This window comes from Salmo salar, chromosome 21 (genome assembly GCF_965601325.2).
Source record: "Salmo salar chromosome 21, fSalSal1, whole genome shotgun sequence".
Classification (NCBI taxonomy): Eukaryota; Metazoa; Chordata; class Actinopteri; order Salmoniformes; family Salmonidae; genus Salmo; species Salmo salar.
In genome coordinates, this window is record NC_138311.1 from 1,147,769 (window position 1) to 1,165,000 (window position 17,232).

At 43.6% G+C, this 17,232-nt stretch overlaps 1 protein-coding gene across 1 annotated transcript in view; it reads left to right on the forward strand.

Annotated features, from left to right (window-relative positions):
• Window positions 1-17,232, forward strand: part of mycbp2 (MYC binding protein 2) — a 386,518-nt gene that overhangs the window by 195,180 nt on the left and 174,106 nt on the right. The window contains exons 24-29 of the mRNA XM_082967288.1: window positions 5,072-5,197; window positions 5,915-6,042; window positions 8,217-8,443; window positions 8,532-8,615; window positions 8,848-8,944; window positions 9,294-9,486. Of these exons, the coding sequence (XP_082823414.1) occupies window positions 5,072-5,197; window positions 5,915-6,042; window positions 8,217-8,443; window positions 8,532-8,615; window positions 8,848-8,944; window positions 9,294-9,486 (855 nt within the window). The remainder of the gene's footprint in view (window positions 1-5,071; window positions 5,198-5,914; window positions 6,043-8,216; window positions 8,444-8,531; window positions 8,616-8,847; window positions 8,945-9,293; window positions 9,487-17,232) is intronic.

A 17,232-nucleotide genomic window follows, 5' to 3' on the forward strand; every position in this document is an offset into this window, starting at 1 on the left:
CCAGGATTCTTGGGGTCCAACATGTACGCTGCGGCTTGTATGGACTTCAGGCAGTGGTCTTCACGCTTTTTGATGTATTTCAGAACTGCAGTTTCCTCTGCATGGAGCAACAGTGAAGTTAGCAGGGCAGTACAGATTTCCTCTGCAAGCAGAGTCTGAACATCAGACAGGATGGCATTGTCTCCCTCAATCCGTGCAATGGTTACTGATATAGGTTTCAGGAAATTTACCAGACAGTTTCCGACCCTTTGCAACCCTAGTTGAGTGGTTAACTTCATTTAGAGTTAATAATGTAAATTTAGTTCTACAAATGTTTGGCTATATGTTTTGATTTCTAATGCATTGTAAGGCTGCATGGTACAACTCTAATGATGATTTTGAAAAAATTTGCTTGAAAGGCATGATCTTTGTTTTGTTTTTTAAGCAGGCTGCACAGTCTTTCATTCACAATTTGACAAGCACTTGATAATGCCGAGAATTTCACGGCGGCATCCCCTTTGTGTGGCCGTAACGCACCCTAACAAAATCCATGCCTTTTGCTACCAGTGGCCGTTGTGCCAATCTCGCTGAGTGCTGCGCGGCCCATCACGTGATCGGGTCTTTTTCACAGGCAACAAGTGAAGACACATCAGGGATGCAACTGCATGTGTCCTAATCCAATTCCGAGGTGCATATTCAAGATATTGAAAGAACTGTCCACATTTACTTTTTGTCACCCAACAAGATGAGTAGGCCTAACGAATAGCAAAAGCACTAGCCTATGTCAATCTACTATCCCCCATGGTACAAAGGTTGACCTATTCTGTGTGAGGAAGAAATATTCCAAACATAGTCTGGGACAGTTGTTGGATGTGAAAGATCCCAAATTAATACAACCACTAGCAACAAAAAACTTTTTTACGCTATGTGACTGATGCAGCAGATTAAAACGTTTAGCTGAAAATGTTGATGAACTATTAGGCTATTTCTTCACATTATAAGTGCAGCAATGCACACATGGTAGTAGGCTATAAGTGCAAATTGGGCGGCAGGTAGCCTAGTGGTTAGAGCGTTGGACTTGTAATGCTTTTATTATTAAGGTGCATTTTTATGGTGAAAATGATCTTCCCCAAACTTGAAACTCACGTGCTGTGTATGTATGCCAGTTAGGCTCTACACCCCTTGTAAAGTGGATTTATGTGCTTAACTTTAAGAAGCTTAACCTCTTGGGGCTAGGTGGGACGCTAGCGTGCCACCCGTGGTGCACTCCATCAACAGCAGGTGCATTTCAAGAGCGGCAAATTTGAATCCAAATAAATGTCAAAATTCAAATTTTTCAAAAATACAACTATGTTACACCATTTGAAAGATAAACATCTCCTTAATCTAACCACGTTTTACGATTTCAAAAAGGTTTTACGGCGAAAGCATAAATTTAGAGTATGTTAGGACAGTACATTTACAAGAGTTGTGTGTAATGTTTTGTCAAGTCAAAGACAGGGTCACCAAAACCATAAAACCAGCTAAAATGATACACTAACCTTTTACAATCTCCATCAGATGACACTCCTAGGACATTATGTTAGACAATGCATGCATTTTTAGTTCTATCAAGTTGATATTTATATCCAAAAACAGCGTTTTACTATGGCATTGATGTTGAGGAAATCGTTTCCATCCAATAACCGGCAGTCAAGTCAGCGTCACAAATTAAATAATTAAAATTAGAAAACATTGGTAAAATATTATATTGTCATTTAAAGAATTATAGATTTACATCTTTTGAACGCAATCAACTTGCCAGATTTAAAAATAACCTTACTGGGAAATCACACTTTGCAATAATCTGAGCACTGTGCCCAGAAAAATACGCGTTGCGATACAGACTAGACGTCATGTTGGGGAGATCTAAAATCGAAAATACTATGTAAATAATCCATTACCTTTGATTCTCTTCATCAGATGTCACTTCCAGGTATCACAGGTCCATAACGAATGTAGTTTTGTTCAAAAAAGCTCATCATTTATGTCCAAAAATCTCCGTCTCGTTAGCACATGATGTAAGCCAGCCGGACTTCTCGTCATGAACGAGGGGAAAAAATATATTTCCGTTCGTTCAAACATGTCAAACGTTGTATAGCATAAATCATTAGGGCCTTTTTTAACCAGAACATGAATAATATTCAAGGTGGACGAATGCATAGTCTTTTATAACGTATTGGAACGAGGGTACCCAACATGAAGTAGCGCGCCAGGTGTCTAATGGGACATCACCGTTCCATGGCTCTTGTTCGGTCAGATCTCCCTCCAGAAGACTCAAAACACTTTGTAAAGGCTGGTGACATCTAGTGGAAGCAATAGGAAGTGCCAAAATATTCCTAAACCCCTGTGTTTTTCAATGGGATAGGTTTAAAGTCAATACAACACATCAGGTATCCACTTCCTGTCAGAAAATGTCTCAGGGTTTTGCCTGCCAAATGAGTTCTGTTATACTCACAGACACCATTCAAACAGTTTTGGAAACTTTAGAGTGTTTTCTATCCATATATAATAAGTATATGCATATTCTAGTTACTGGGTAGGATTAGTAACCAGATTAAATCGGGTACATTTTTTTTATCCAGACGTGCAAATGCTGCCCCCTAGACCCAACAGGTTAACGGAGCTGTGAAGGGAACGGCACCTCCATACCTTCAGGCTCTGATCAGGCCCTACACCCAAACAAGGGCACTGCGTTCATCCACCACTGGCCTGCTGGCCCCCCTACCTCTGAGGAAGCACAGTTCCCGCTCAGCCCAGTCAAAACTGTTCGCTGCTCTGGCACCCCAATGGTGGAACAAGCTCCCTTACGACGCCAGGACAGCGGAGTCAATCACCACCTTCCGGAGACACCTGAAACCCCACCTCTTTAAGGAATACCTAGGATAGGATAAAGTAATCCTTCTAACCCCCCCCCCCCCCCCCCCTTAAAAGATTTAGATGCACTATTGTAAAGTGGTTGTTCCACTGGATATCATAAGGTGAATGCACCATTTTGTAAGTCGCTCTGGATAAGAGCGTCTGCTAAATGACTTAAATGTAAATAAATGTAAAGTTATTTGGCCACTTTAATTGTGATACAAACCTTATTAAAACATATAGGCCTATGGGCTAGGCAAAAAAAGTCATTGTTTCTTATGCTGGGATTCACAAGTGAAAATATATAATTCACAGGCTAATATTGTCACCCATTAGACTATTCTTGATTTAATCTTGTCTTTACATATACTAAGTAATATATGTGTGAAATTTGTTTGGATTTAAAATGGACCATTATCATGCACCTGTATTGAAACAGGGGCAGGGGGAAAAATACATGTCATCTATGCACTTAAATGGAGGATGGAGGACGCTTTTCCCCGTGTTTATTTTCATGCTAGCCAGGTAGGCTATACTCCTGTTGTAAATATAAGTAATGTGCTTAATATTAGTAATGTTGATAAATAAAGTAGGCCTAGGCTATAGAAAGCTGGATCCTCCTGTTTTCAGTAGAGGCCAAAACTCTGTTTTTTTCACACAATTGCATAGCCTTTTGAAATGTTGCGCAACATGAGCTCATGGGGGCTCATGAAGTGTTTGATTAGATTTTGCATTACATTTGCATTGATGTCAGAGTGATTAGAGGGACAATAGAGTGCTGAGTACCAGGCAGTTAGCAAGTTTGGTAGGCATACCAATGACCATCAGCAGCATCAGAGTTTGGCGAACCATAATTACCGTGACTGAACTGTCACGTGGAATTTGAGTACGGTCGAGACTCGTGACCGCCGGTGTGGTGGTAATACGTTTACCGCAACAGCCCTAGTTGGGAAATGTACGTACGATCAGGACGCTCTTTAGCTCGATGCGGATGTTGCCTGTTATCCATGGCTTCTGGTTGGGATATGTACGTACGGTCACTGTGGCGACGACGTCGTCCATGCACTTATTGATGAAGCCGGTGACTGAGGTGGTATACTCATTTAATGCCATTGGATGAATCCCGGAACATATTCCAGTCTGGCTAGCAAAAAAATCCTGTAGCATAGCATCCGTGTCATCTGACCACTTCCGTATTGAGCGAGTCACTGGTACGTCCTGCTTGAGTTTTTGCTTGTAAGCAGGAATCATTAGGATATGATTATGGTCAGATTTGCCAAATGGAGGGCGAGAGAGACCTTTGTATGCGCCTCTGTGTAGAGTAAAGGTGGTCTAGAGATGTTTTTCCTCTGGTTGCACATGTGACATGCTGGTAGAAATTAGGTAGAACAGATTTAAGTTTGCCTGCGTTAAAGTCCCCTGCCAGTAGGAGTGCCGCTTCTGGATGAGCATTTTCTTGTTTCCTTATGGCCTTATATAGCTCGTTGAGTGCGGTCTTCGTGCCAGCATCGGTTTGTTGTGGTAAATAGACGGGTACAAATAATATAGATGGGAACTCTCTTGGTAGATAGTGTGGTCTACAGCTTATCATGAGGTAGTCTACCTCAGGCGTGCAATACCTCAAAACACCCCCACCCCTCATCTTACCAGACATGGCTGTCCTACCGATGCACGTAAAACCCAGCCAGCTCTATTTTATCCGTGTTGTCGTTCAGCCATGACTCAGTGAACCATAAGATATTAAAAAATGTTATGTCCCGTTGGTAGGATAGTTTTGAACGGAGATCGGCCAATAGAACGGATGGTAGATGCTGGTTACCCATTCGCCGACAAATTCTCACAAGGCACCCCGATCTCCTCCCCCTGTCTTTCCGTCTTCACGAGAATGACGGGGATTTGGGCCTGGTCTCGGGGAAGAAGTATATCCTAAATGTTCGAGGCTATTTTGCTGCACTCTTTGTCCTTGTTTTTCCCCTTCAAAAATTAATTATTCATCTCTGTATTTGCAGAAAGGCCTAGCTAATAAGAACATTTATTTTTCTGCACTAATTTAGCACAGTGCTTTTACAGAAGTACTGTCAAGCACTTACAAAGGCACACCAAAAACAGACAAAACGATAAACAGAGGTATGTCAATTCGTCTGTTGATAATGTTAAGCACGAACAGGAAGTGACCTGTGTGTGTTGTGATCAGGTTGCCTGGATACGCTGGCGGCCATGCAAGAGCTGAAGATGGGTGTGGCCAGCACAGAGGAGGAGACTCAGGCCGTTATGAAGGTCTACTCCAAGGAAGACTACAGCGTGGTCAACCGCTTCGAGAGTGAGTCCACACACTCAGTCACTCGTGTTTCAGTTCTCATCTTCTACAGCAATGTTTCCTAACTGGCGGGCCACCTGCGGGTGGTTTCATTTGGCCCCCCAAGTTTTCTGAAAATGTCATTGTTTGACATAAGATTAAAAACACCAGGAAATCAGCTCCAATTGATTTTTATTTAAGTCATCTGTTCCAAAGTATTCCCTCATATGCAAATGTAAGCAATACTTAAAATGATTGTTTTAGTAAAACATTAACTGTTTGGGCTTCTTGCATTCAATTTGCAGTCTACAAATCATTTGCAATTATGTTCCGGCCCCCCGACCAGCCGCTCAACAAAAAATCTGCCTGCAGCTAAATCTAGTTGATCCCTGTTCTACAGTATTTGTCACACTCACAGCTATTCCTCATATCCCCTTTTCCTGATTTTGGTTTGATTGATTTATGACATGATATTCCAGCCAGAGACAACATTTCATATACTTTATCACCAATAATACATAAAAAAATTCTAATTCAATAATTACTACAACAAATGATAACCCATATTATAATTCAAGGATGCATTCAAAAGTATTTCAACAGCAGAGTACCTTGTGTTCCACTATATCATATTGCAGTGACTGGGCACTTCTAGTAAAACTAACCTCATTGTATTGTTATGAGCACAGATGATGATGCTGCAGAGCCTGAGTCATCACAACTTCATGTGTAATGTCATAGGTCACGGGGGTGGCTGGGGTTACTCGGCCCACTCGGTGGAGGCTATCCGCTTCTGTTCTGATGCGGACATCCTGCTGGGGGGACTGGGCCTGTTCGGGGGCCGTGGGGAGTACACCGCTAAGCTCAAGGTCAGTGGCAGGGACACTAGCAAATGGACTAAATTTCCTCTAGCTCTTTTTGCTAGGTCTATACATGTTTGATGGTAATTTATCCCATTTACCACCAATGTGTAGTACCCACAGCACTGACGGCTGCCACACAGTTCTCACACCCAAAAGTGATCACCAATGTAAATGCCAAAATAAAGGAAACACCAACACAGTGTCTTAATAGGCCCTGGAGGGAAGCTAAAGTCATTCCACTACCCAAGAATAGTAAAGCCCCCTTTACTGGCTCAAATACCCAACCAATCAGCATGTTACCAACCCTTAGTAAACTTCTGGAAAACATTTGTATTTTATCAGATACCATGCTATTTCACAGTAAACAAATTGACAACAGACTTTCAGAACGCTTATAAGGAAGGACACACAACAAGCACAGCACTTATACAAATAACTTGTGATTGGCTGAGAGAAATTGATGATACAATTATTGTGGGGGCTGTCTTGTTAGACTTCAGTGCAGCTTTTGACATTATTGATCATAGTCTGGGGCTGGAAAAACTTGTTATGGCTTTACACCCCCTGCTTTAATGTGGATAAAGAGTTACTTGTCTAACAAAGCACAGAGGATGTTCTTTAATGGAAGCATCTCAAACAATCTTGGTAGAATCAGGAATTCCCCAGGGTAACTGTTTAGGCTCCTTGCTTTTTTCAATCTTTACTAACGACATGCCACTGGCTTTGAGTAAGGCCAGTGTGTCTATGTATGCGGATGACTCAACACTATACACGTCAGCTATTACAGCGACAGCTGGCCCTTAAAAGTACATGGAGAGCTAACATTAATGACATGCATGTCAATCTCTCATGGCTCAAAGTGGAAGAGAGATGAAGTCAATCATTCCTTGTTTTCGTAAGAGGTGTTGAATGTACCAAGCTGTCTGTTTTAAAATACACACACATCTCTGACACCCATGCATACCCCACAAGTCATGCCACCAGAGGTCTTTTCACAGTCCCCAAGTCCAGAACAGGCTATGGGAGGCGCACAGTACTACATAGAGCCATGATCACATGGAACTCAATTCCACATCAGGTAAGTTATGCAAGCAGTAGAATCAGATTTGAAATGCAGCTAAAAAAAACACATTATCTAACAATGGGGACTGTGAAGAGACACACACAAAGGTACATGCATATGCACATATTGTGATATTGTTGTATGGTGGTATTGAACATTTTGTGTTGTGGATATGTGGTGGTGTAGGGATGTTATATGATGTACTGTTTTATCTTTAGCTCATTCAGTTCAAACATAGTTCATGGTTTTATATTTTGTTTTATATGTAATGTGGGTGCTTTTGTGTGTTTGGACCCCAGGAAGAGAGCGGCTAATGGGGATCCCATTAAATAAAAATAAATACAAATACAGCCCACCTGCTCTTTTCACGACCGCCGACACTAATGCTGCCAGTCGGAAGCAAGAAGCTTTTTCTTGGCTGTTAAGTAGTAGATTCCCAAATGCCCAATAAAAATAAGCTGGAATTGTGTAGTAATATGAATAGGGATTGTGTTGTAATGCAAATAGGAAATGTGTGTTTATCAGTAGGCATGTCCCAATACTCTGCTCATCACTACTCAAATTACCAAATTATCAGTACTGACTTACCACTCTTATTAAATAAGTAGTGAAATGACCTATTATGGAGAACTTGTAAGGTAGTGATAAATACTAACTTCTTTTTTTCATGCGGTTGTGGAGATAAACTGCCATCTGGTGTCGACTAGAAACAATTGCATAATATGAACTATTACAAATTGATGGTCCTTGAAAATAAATATTAGTGCTTGAAAAAGTACTGAAGTCCTTCAATTTGACTTGCCACTCTCTGTTCGAACCCTGACTCAAGTGTTTCCTTTATTTTGGTAGTTACAATACCTGTATATTTAACCTATGTTAGCCTATTATGTTACCTATGTAATCTCAGTTGTTTGAGTACACTTCAAATATCAAGGTTAGTAGGTATACTAGCGTCAACTGTTTATTTATTTATCAATGTATTAATGCTAGGTTCTGTGATATTGAACACATTAGAAAATAGTTTAAATCATACCACAGTCCGAATAGAGGTCTGTTCAAGTTCTGCTAGTAAGATTGACTGTTGTGTGTCATTGCTGACTGGTGTGTTACTGTGCAGTTGTTAGAGCTGGGGCCTGATGGTGGAGACCATGAGACGGATGGGGACCTCCTGGCTGAGACTGACGTCCTGGCCTATGACTGCGCTGCCAGGGAGAAGTACGCCATGATGTTTGACGAACCGGTGCAGCTGCAGCTGGGCTGGTGGTACGTGGCCTGGGCCCAGGTGTCTGGGCCCAGCTCAGACTGTGGCTCCCACGGACAGGCCACCATCACCACAGATGACAGGTTACTATTGGAATTCGTAGAAATACAATTACTTCAAAAGTTATCCTCATTGTCATTGTGAATAATGTCGACCTACACCCTTTTGCAGTGTGGTCTTTCAGTTCAAGAGCTCCAAGAAGTCAAACAACGGCACCGATGTGAACGCAGGTCAAATACCTCACCTCTTGTACAGGCAAGTCATTTTCCTACATGCAAATCACATTTTATTGGTAACATACACATATTTAGCAGATGTTATTGCGGGTGTAGCAAAAGTTGCTTAGGAGTTAGAAGCAGAGCTGCCATGTCTGTCGGCACCATCATTCTCATGTTGTCTGAAATTGTGACCCATGAAATGTATATTGATGAACTTCAAGTAACCAGCTTTGTAATGGGAATGTAAAGTGTTTGTTTTACTATTCCAGGCTTCCGTCGAACGATGGCAACGCAGCCAAAGGGAAACAGCAGACCAGTGAGCCGGTTCACATCCTCAAACGCTCCTTCGCCAGGACCGTCTCAGTGGTACGCCTGCGTTTCCCCTAGCTAGACTTGTTCCCAGGAAGGCCACGGAGACCCCAGAATCAATACACAGGCCTGTCTGATTGTGTTCATCAGTCACCAAACAGAATAAAATGTAGTTAAACAGGGAGGGACTACCTGGACTTGTTCAATAAGAAACACTTGTTTTAGTTTTCAGTTGCAAAATGTTTTAAAACATTTTCCATTGCATGCCATAATGAACATCACCCTGGAGTGTAATACAGTAGTAGTTAGGATGTTGCTAGTGAAGATTTCATGAATAGGTTGTAAAGCTGTAGTAAACATTTAATAAGACTGCAGCAAAGTTGTCCTCCCCTCCCTCTTCCTGTAGGAGTGTTTTGAGTCCCTGCTGAGGATCCTCCACTGGAGCTGGACCACCCTGGTGCTGGGGGTGGAGGAACTGAGAGGCCTGAAAGGCTTCCAATATACGGCCACCCTGCTGGACCTGGAGCGCCTGCGCTTCGTAGGGACCTGCTGCCTGCGCTTGCTCCGCGTCTACATCTGTGAGATCTTCCCCATATCTGGTAGGGTTACAAAGATGTACGTGCACAAACGCGCACACATATGCGGCAGGCACGGAAGCATGCACAAACACACACACACACACAAATATCTAAGTTGATGCCAAGGATTTTACTACATAGAGAGACCTAACACATTATTAGCCTTACATTTTAAAGGCTCATGGCAAGTAATAAAACCATTATACCTGTCAGATTTAACAATAGATCCGCTAAAACAGTAATTTTGACTGCCATTTTTTTAAGTCATTCCTACTCTGTCCAACTTAGACTAGGCCACACAGTGAGAGCGTGCATAATTGTACTTGCTGAAGGACTTGCAATATCTGGGAAAATATCCACATTGGGCAGCAGGTGAGCTAGTGTCAGAGAATGTGATGATGAGGCTTGTGGAACCTTACCTTGGCAAGGGGAGAAATTTCAACATGGACAATTTCTTCACTTCACTGTAATTGGCGAACAAGTTGTTTGCAAGGAAAACAAGTCTGGCCGGCACCAAGAACAAAGTGAGATTGGAGCTCCCTCCCTCTGTGCAAAATAAGGCACCAGCACAGCTGTTGTACTCCACAACGATGCTGAAGGATGACAAGAGGACGGAACACAATGAGAAAACCGGAGACTATTAGGCATTACAACCAAAGTGTGTCAAGCAAGTGAAAGTAACAAAAATGGTCAACAGTTAGCACAAGGGATAAGAGCTAAATGAAATGCAACTGATGCCATTGCATGAAGACGCGCACGAGCTGACAATAAGTAACTTATTTTCACTGCATTATAATGACATAACGCTTTGGAAAAACATTATCAGCTTCTACTCACCCTTTTCGAGACGCCTACAAGGGCCTACCCCGCCCTCTCTTTGGCAAATCAGATTACCACTCCCTTTTGCTCCTCCCTTCCTATAGTCGGAAACTCAAACAGGAATTACCTGTGCTAAGGTCTCAAGGCCGATCGGTCGGAATCAATGTTTCAAGATTGTTTTGATCACGCGGACTGGGATATGTTCCGGGTAGCCTCAGAGAATATCATTGACGTTTACAAAACTGAAAGCGCCAACCACCACATTTAACCATGGCAAGGTGTCTGGGAATATTGTTGGATACAAATAGTGTAGTTATTCCCTCCGTAAGGCCATTAAACAGGTGAAACGTCAGTACAGAGACAAAGTGGAGTCGCAATTCAACCGCTCAGACACTATGTGGCAGGGTCTACAGCCAATCATGAATTACAAACGGGTGTGTGCTCAGCCCCCTCCTGTACTCCTGTTCACCCATGACTGCGTGGCCATGCACACCTCCAACTCAATCATCAAGTTTGCAGACAACACAACAGTAGTAGGCCTGATTACCAACAATGACGAGACAGCCTACAGGGAGGAGGTGAGGGCCCTGGTGGAGTGGTCAACAATGTCAACAAAACGAAAGAGCTGATAGTGGACTTCAGTGAACAGCAGAGGGAGCACGCCCCTATCCACATCGACGGGACAGCAGTAGAGAAGGTGGAAAGCTTCAATTTCCTCGGCATACACATCACTGACAATCTGAAATGGTCCACCCACACAGTGTGGTGAAGGTGCAACAGCGCCTCTTCAACCTCAGGAAGCTGAATAAATTAGTCTTGGCCCCTAAGACCGTCAAACGTTTAAAGATGCACAGCTGAGGGTATGCTGTTGGAATGTATCACCGCCTGGTACGGCAACTGCACCGCCCGCAACCCAACACATCTCTGGGGGCAAACTACCTGCCCTCCAGGACACCTACACCACCCGATTGTCAAAGGACGGCCAAAAAGATCATCAAGGACATCAACCACCCGAGCCACTGACTGTTCACCTCGCTATCATCCAGAAGGCGAGGTCAGTACAGGTGCATCAAAGTGGGGACCGAGAGACTGAAAAACAGCTTCCATCTCAAGGCCATCAGACTGTTAAATAGCTATCACTGGCCGGCTACCACCTGGCTACTCAAAATCAAATCAAATCAAATGTATTTATATAGCCCTTCGTACATCAGCTGATATCTCAAAGTGCTGTACAGAAACCCAGCCTAAAACCCCAAACAGCAAGCAATGCATGTGAAAGAAGCACGGTGGCTAGGAAAAACTCCCTAGGAAAAACTCCCTAGAAAGGCCAAAAACCTAGGAAGAAACCTAGAGAGGAACCAGGCTATGAGGGGTGGCCAGTCCTCTTCTGGCTGTGCAGGGTGGATATTATAACAGAACATGGTCAAGATGTTAAAATGTTCATAAATGACCAGCATGGTCAAATAATAATAATCATAGTAGTTGTCGAGGGTGCAACAAGCACGTCCGGTGAACAGGTCAGGGTTCCATAGCCGCAGGCAGAACAGTTGAAACTGGAGCAGCAGCACGGCCAGGTGGACTGGGGACAGCAAGGAGTCATCATACCAGGTAGTCCTGAGGCATGGTCCTCCGAGAGAAAGACAGAAAGAGAGAAAGAGAGAATTAGAGAGAGCATATTTAAATTCACACAGGACACCGGATAAGACAAGAGAAATACTCCAGATGTAACAGACTGACCCTAGCCCCCCGACACATAGACTACTGCAGCATAAATACTGGAGGCTGAGACATGAGGGATCAGAAGACATTGTGGCCCCATCCGATGATACCCCCGGACAGGGCCAAACAGGCAGGATATAACCCCACCCACTTTGCCAAAGCACAGCCCCCACACCACTAGAGGGATGTCTCCAACCACCAACTTACCGTCCTAAGACAAGGCCGAGTACAGCCCACAACGATCTCCGCCATGGCACAACCCAAGGGGGGGCCCCAACCCAGACAGGAAGACCACGTCAGTGACTCAACCCACTCAGACGCACCCCTCCCATGGACGGCATGGAAGAACACCAGTAAGCCAGTGACTCAGCCCCTGTAATAGGGTTAGAGGCAGAGAATCCCAGTGGAAAGAGGGGAACCGGCAAGGCAGAGACAGCAAGGGCGGTTCGTTGCTCCAGCCTTTCCGTTCACCTTCACACTCCTGGGCCAGACTATACTTAATCATAGGACCTACTGAAGAGAGAAGTCTTCAGTAAAGACTTAAAGGTTGAGACTGAGTCTGCGTCTCTCACATTGGTAGGCAGACCATTTCTATAGGAGAAAGCCCTACCTCCAGCCGTTTGCTTAGAAATTCTAGGGACAATAAGGAGGCCTGTGTCCAAATCGGAAAGATAGGTAGGAGCAAGCCCATGTAATGCTTTGTAGGTTAGCAGTAAAACCTTGAAATCAGCCCTTGCCTTAACAGGAAGCCAGTGTAGGGAGGCTAGCACTGGAGTAATATGATCAAATTGTTTGGTTCTAGTCAGGATTCTAGCAGCCGTATTTAGCACTAACTGAAGTTTGTTTAGTGCTTTATCCGGGTCGCCGGAAAGTAGAGCATTGCAGTAGTCAAGCCTAGAAGTAACAAAAGCATGGATTCATTTTTCTGCGTCATTTTTGGACAGAAAGTTTCTGATTTTTGCAATGTTACGTAGATGGAAAAAAGCTGTCCTTGAAACAGTCTTGATATGTTCTTCAAAAGAGAGATCAGGGTCCAGAGTAACGCCGAGGTCCTTCACAGTTTTATTTGAGACGACTGTACAACCATCCAGATTAATTGTCAGATTCAACAGAAGATCTCTTTGTTTCTTGGAACCTAGAACAAGCATCTCTGTTTTGTCCGAGTTTAAAAGTAGAACGTTTGCAGCCATCCACTTCTTTATGTCTGAAACACAGGCTTCTAGCGAGGGCAATTTTGGGGCTTCACCATGTTTCATTGAAATGTACAGCTGTGTGTCGTCCGCATAGCAGTGAAATTTAACATTATGTTTTCGAATGACATCCCCAAGAGGTAAAATATATAGTGAAAACAATAGTGGTCCTAAAACGGAACCTTGAGGAACACCGGAATTTACAATTGATTTGTCAGAGGACAAACCATTCACAGAGACAAACTGATATCTTTCCGACAGATAAGATCTAAACCAGGCCAGAACTTGTCCATGTAGACCAATTTGGGTTTCCAATCTCTCCAAAAGAATGTGGTGATCGATGGTATCAAAAGCGGCACTAAGATCTAGGAGCACGAGGACAGATGCAGAGCCTCGGTCTGACGTCATTAAAAGGTCATTTACCACCTTCACAAGTGCAGTCTCAGTGCTATGATGGGGTCTAAAACCAGACTGAAGCGTTTCGTATACATTGTTTGTCTTCAGGAAGGCAGTGAGTTGCTGTGCAACAGCTTTTTCTAAAATTTTTGAGAGGAATGGAAGATTCGATATAGGCCGATAGTTTTTTATAATTTCTGGGTCAAGATTCGGCTTTTTCAAGAGAGGCTTTATTACTGCCACTTTTAGTGAGCTTGGTACACATCCGGTGGATAGAGAGCCGTTTATTATGTTCAACATAGGAGGGCCAAGCACAGGAAGCAGCTCTTTCAGTAGTTTAGTTGGAATAGGGTCCAGTATGCAGCTTGAGGGTTTGGAGGCCATGATTATTTTCATCATTGTGTCAAGAGATATAGTACTAAAACACTTTAGTATCTCCCTTGATCCTAGGTCCTGGCTGAGTTGTGTAGACTCAGGACAATGGAGCTTTGGAGGAATACCCAGATTTAAAGAGGAGTCCGTAATTTGCTTTCTAATGATCATGATCTTTTCCTCAAAGAAGTTCATAAATGTATTACTGCTGAAGTGAAAGCCATCCTCCATTTGCGAAGGCTGCTTTTTAGTTAGCTTTGCGACAGTATCAAAAAGAAATTTCGGATTGTTCTTATTTTCCTCAATTAAGTTGGAAAAATAGGATGATCGAGCAGCAGTGAGGGCTCTTCGATACTGCACGGTACTGTCTTTCCAAGCTAGTCGGAAGACTTCCAGTCTGGTGTGGCGCCATTTCCGTTCCATTTTTCTGGAAGCTTGCTTCAGAGCTCGTGTATTTTCTGTATACCAGGGAGCTAGTTTCTTATGACAGATGTTTTAATTTTTAGGGGTGCAACTGCATCTAGGGTATTGCGCAAGGTTAAATTGAGTTCCTCGGTTCGGTGGTTAACTGATTTGTGTCCTTGGTTGGTTGGGGTCTGAGCAGATTATTTGTTGCGATTGCAAACAATCCAGGATTATGAGGAAAAACATTAAGATCCACAACATTTATTCCATGGGACAAAACTAGGTCCAGAGTATGACTGTGGCAGTGAGTAGGTCCAGAGACATGTTGGACAAAACCCACTGAGTCGATGATGGCTCCGAAAGCCTTTTGGAGTGGGTCTGTGGACTTTTCCATGTGAATGTTAAAGTCACCAAAAATTAGAATATTATCTGCTATGACTACAAGATCCGATAGGAATTCAGGGAACTCAGTGAGGAACATTGCATATGGCCCAGGAGGCCTGTAAACAGTAGCTATAAAAAGTGAGTGAGTAGGCTGCATAGATTTCATGACTAGAAGCTCAGAAGACGAAAACGTCATTATTTATTTTTTTGTAAATTGAAATTTGCTATCGTAAATGTTAGCAACACCTTCGCCTTTGCCGGATGCACGGGGGGTATGGTCACTAGTATAACCAGGGGGTGAGGCCTCATTTAACACAGTAAATTCATCAGGCTTAAGCCATGTTTCAGTCAGGCCAATCACATCAAGATTATGATCAGTGATTAGTTCATTGACTATAACTGTCTTGGAAGTGAGGGATCTAACATTAAGTAACCCAATTTTGAGATGTGAGGTATCACAATCTCTTTCAATAATGTCAGGAATGGAGGAGGTCTTTATACTAGTGAGATTGCTAAAGCGAACACCGCCATTTTTAATTTTGCCCAACCTAGATCGAGGCACAGACACGGTCTCAATGGGGAAAGCTGAGCTGACTACGCTGACTGTGCTAGTGGCAGACTCCACTAAGCTGGCAGGCTGGCTAACAGCCTGCTGCCTGGCCTGCACCCTATTTCATTGTGGAGCTAGAGGAGTTAGAGCCCTGTCTATGTTCGTAGATAAGATGAGAGCACCCCTCCAGCTAGGATGGAGTCCGTCACTCCTCAACAGGCCAGGCTTGGTCCTGTTTGTGGGTGAGTCCCAGAAAGAGGGCCAATTATCTACAAATTCTATCTTTTGGGAGGGGCAGAAAACAGTTTTCAACCAGCGATTGAGTTGTGAGACTCTGCTGTAGAGCTCATCACTCCCCCTAACTGGGAGGGGGCCAGAGACAATTAATCGATGCCGACACATCTTTCTAGCTGATTTACACGCTGAAGCTATGTTGCGCTTGGTGACCTCTGACTGTTTCATCCTAACATCGTTGGTGCCGACGTGGATAACAATATCTCTATACTCTCTACACACGCCAGTTTTAGCTTTAGCCAGCACCGTCTTTAGATTAGCCTTAACGTCGGTTGCCCTGCCCCCTGGTAAACAGTGTATGATCGCTGGATGATTCGTTTTAAGTCTAATACTGCGGGTAATGGAGTCGCCAATGACTAGGGTTTTCAATTTGTCAGAGCTAATGGTGGGAGCCGTCGGCGTCTCAGACCCCACAACGGGAGGAGCAGAGACCAGAGAAGTCTCGGCCTCCGACTCGCTTAATGGGGAGAACCGATTGAAAGTTTCTGTCGGCTGAATAAGCGACACCGGTTGAGCATTCCTACAGCGTTTCCCTCCAGAAGCCATGAGAAAGTTGTCCGGCTGCGGGGACCGTGCGAGGGGGTTTATACTAACGTTACTATCTGTACTTACTGGTGGCACAGACGCTGTTTCATCCTTTCCTACACTGAAATTGCCCTTGCCTAACGATTGCGTCTGAAGCTGGGCTTGCAGCACAGCTATCCTTGCCGTAAGGCGATCGTTCTCATGTATATTATAAGTACAACGACTGCAATTAGAAGGCATCATGTTAATGTTACTTAGCTTCGGCTGTTTGAAGTCCTGATGAACCATGTCCAGATAAAACCTCCGGGGTGAAAAAGTTGAATGAAAAAAGTTCAGTGAGGGAAAAAGTAAAAATATACGGTAATGAAAAAGTAAAAACCGTCAGGTAGCAAAGTAAGATCGGCAACAAAACGCACAGCAGCGTAAACAAGTCTGCAAGTTAGACAGTCTGCAAGTTAAACAACCCTGCCCTATATATATACAGTACCCGTCAAAAGTTTGGACACACCTACTCATTCAAGGGTTTTTCTTTATTTTTGCTATTTTCTACATTGTAGAATAATAGTGAAGACATCAAAACTATGAAATAACACATATGGAAAAATGTAGTAACCAAAAAAGTGTGTGAGAGTCTTCAAAATAGCCACCCTTTGCCTTGATGACAGCGTTGCACACACTTGGCATTCTCTCAACTGGCTTCACCTGGAGTTTTTTCCTCAACAGTCTTGAATGAGTTCCCACATATGCTGAGCATGGATGCTTTTCCTTCACTCTGTGGTGACTGTGGAGGCCAGGTCATCTAATGCAGCACTCATCACTCTCCTTCTTGGTCAAATAGCCCTTACACAGCCTGGAGGTGTTGGGTCATTGTCCTGTTGAAAAAGAAATGATAGTCCCATTAAGTGCAAACCAGATGGGATGGCGTATCACTGCAGAATGCTGAGATAACCATGCTGGTTAAATGTGCCTTGAATTCTAAATAAATCACAGACATTGTCACCAGCTGTAGCACCATCACACCACCACCTCCTCCATGCTTCACGGTGGGAACCACACATGCGGAGATCATCCATTTACCTACTCTGCGTTTCACAAAGACACGGCGGTTGGAAC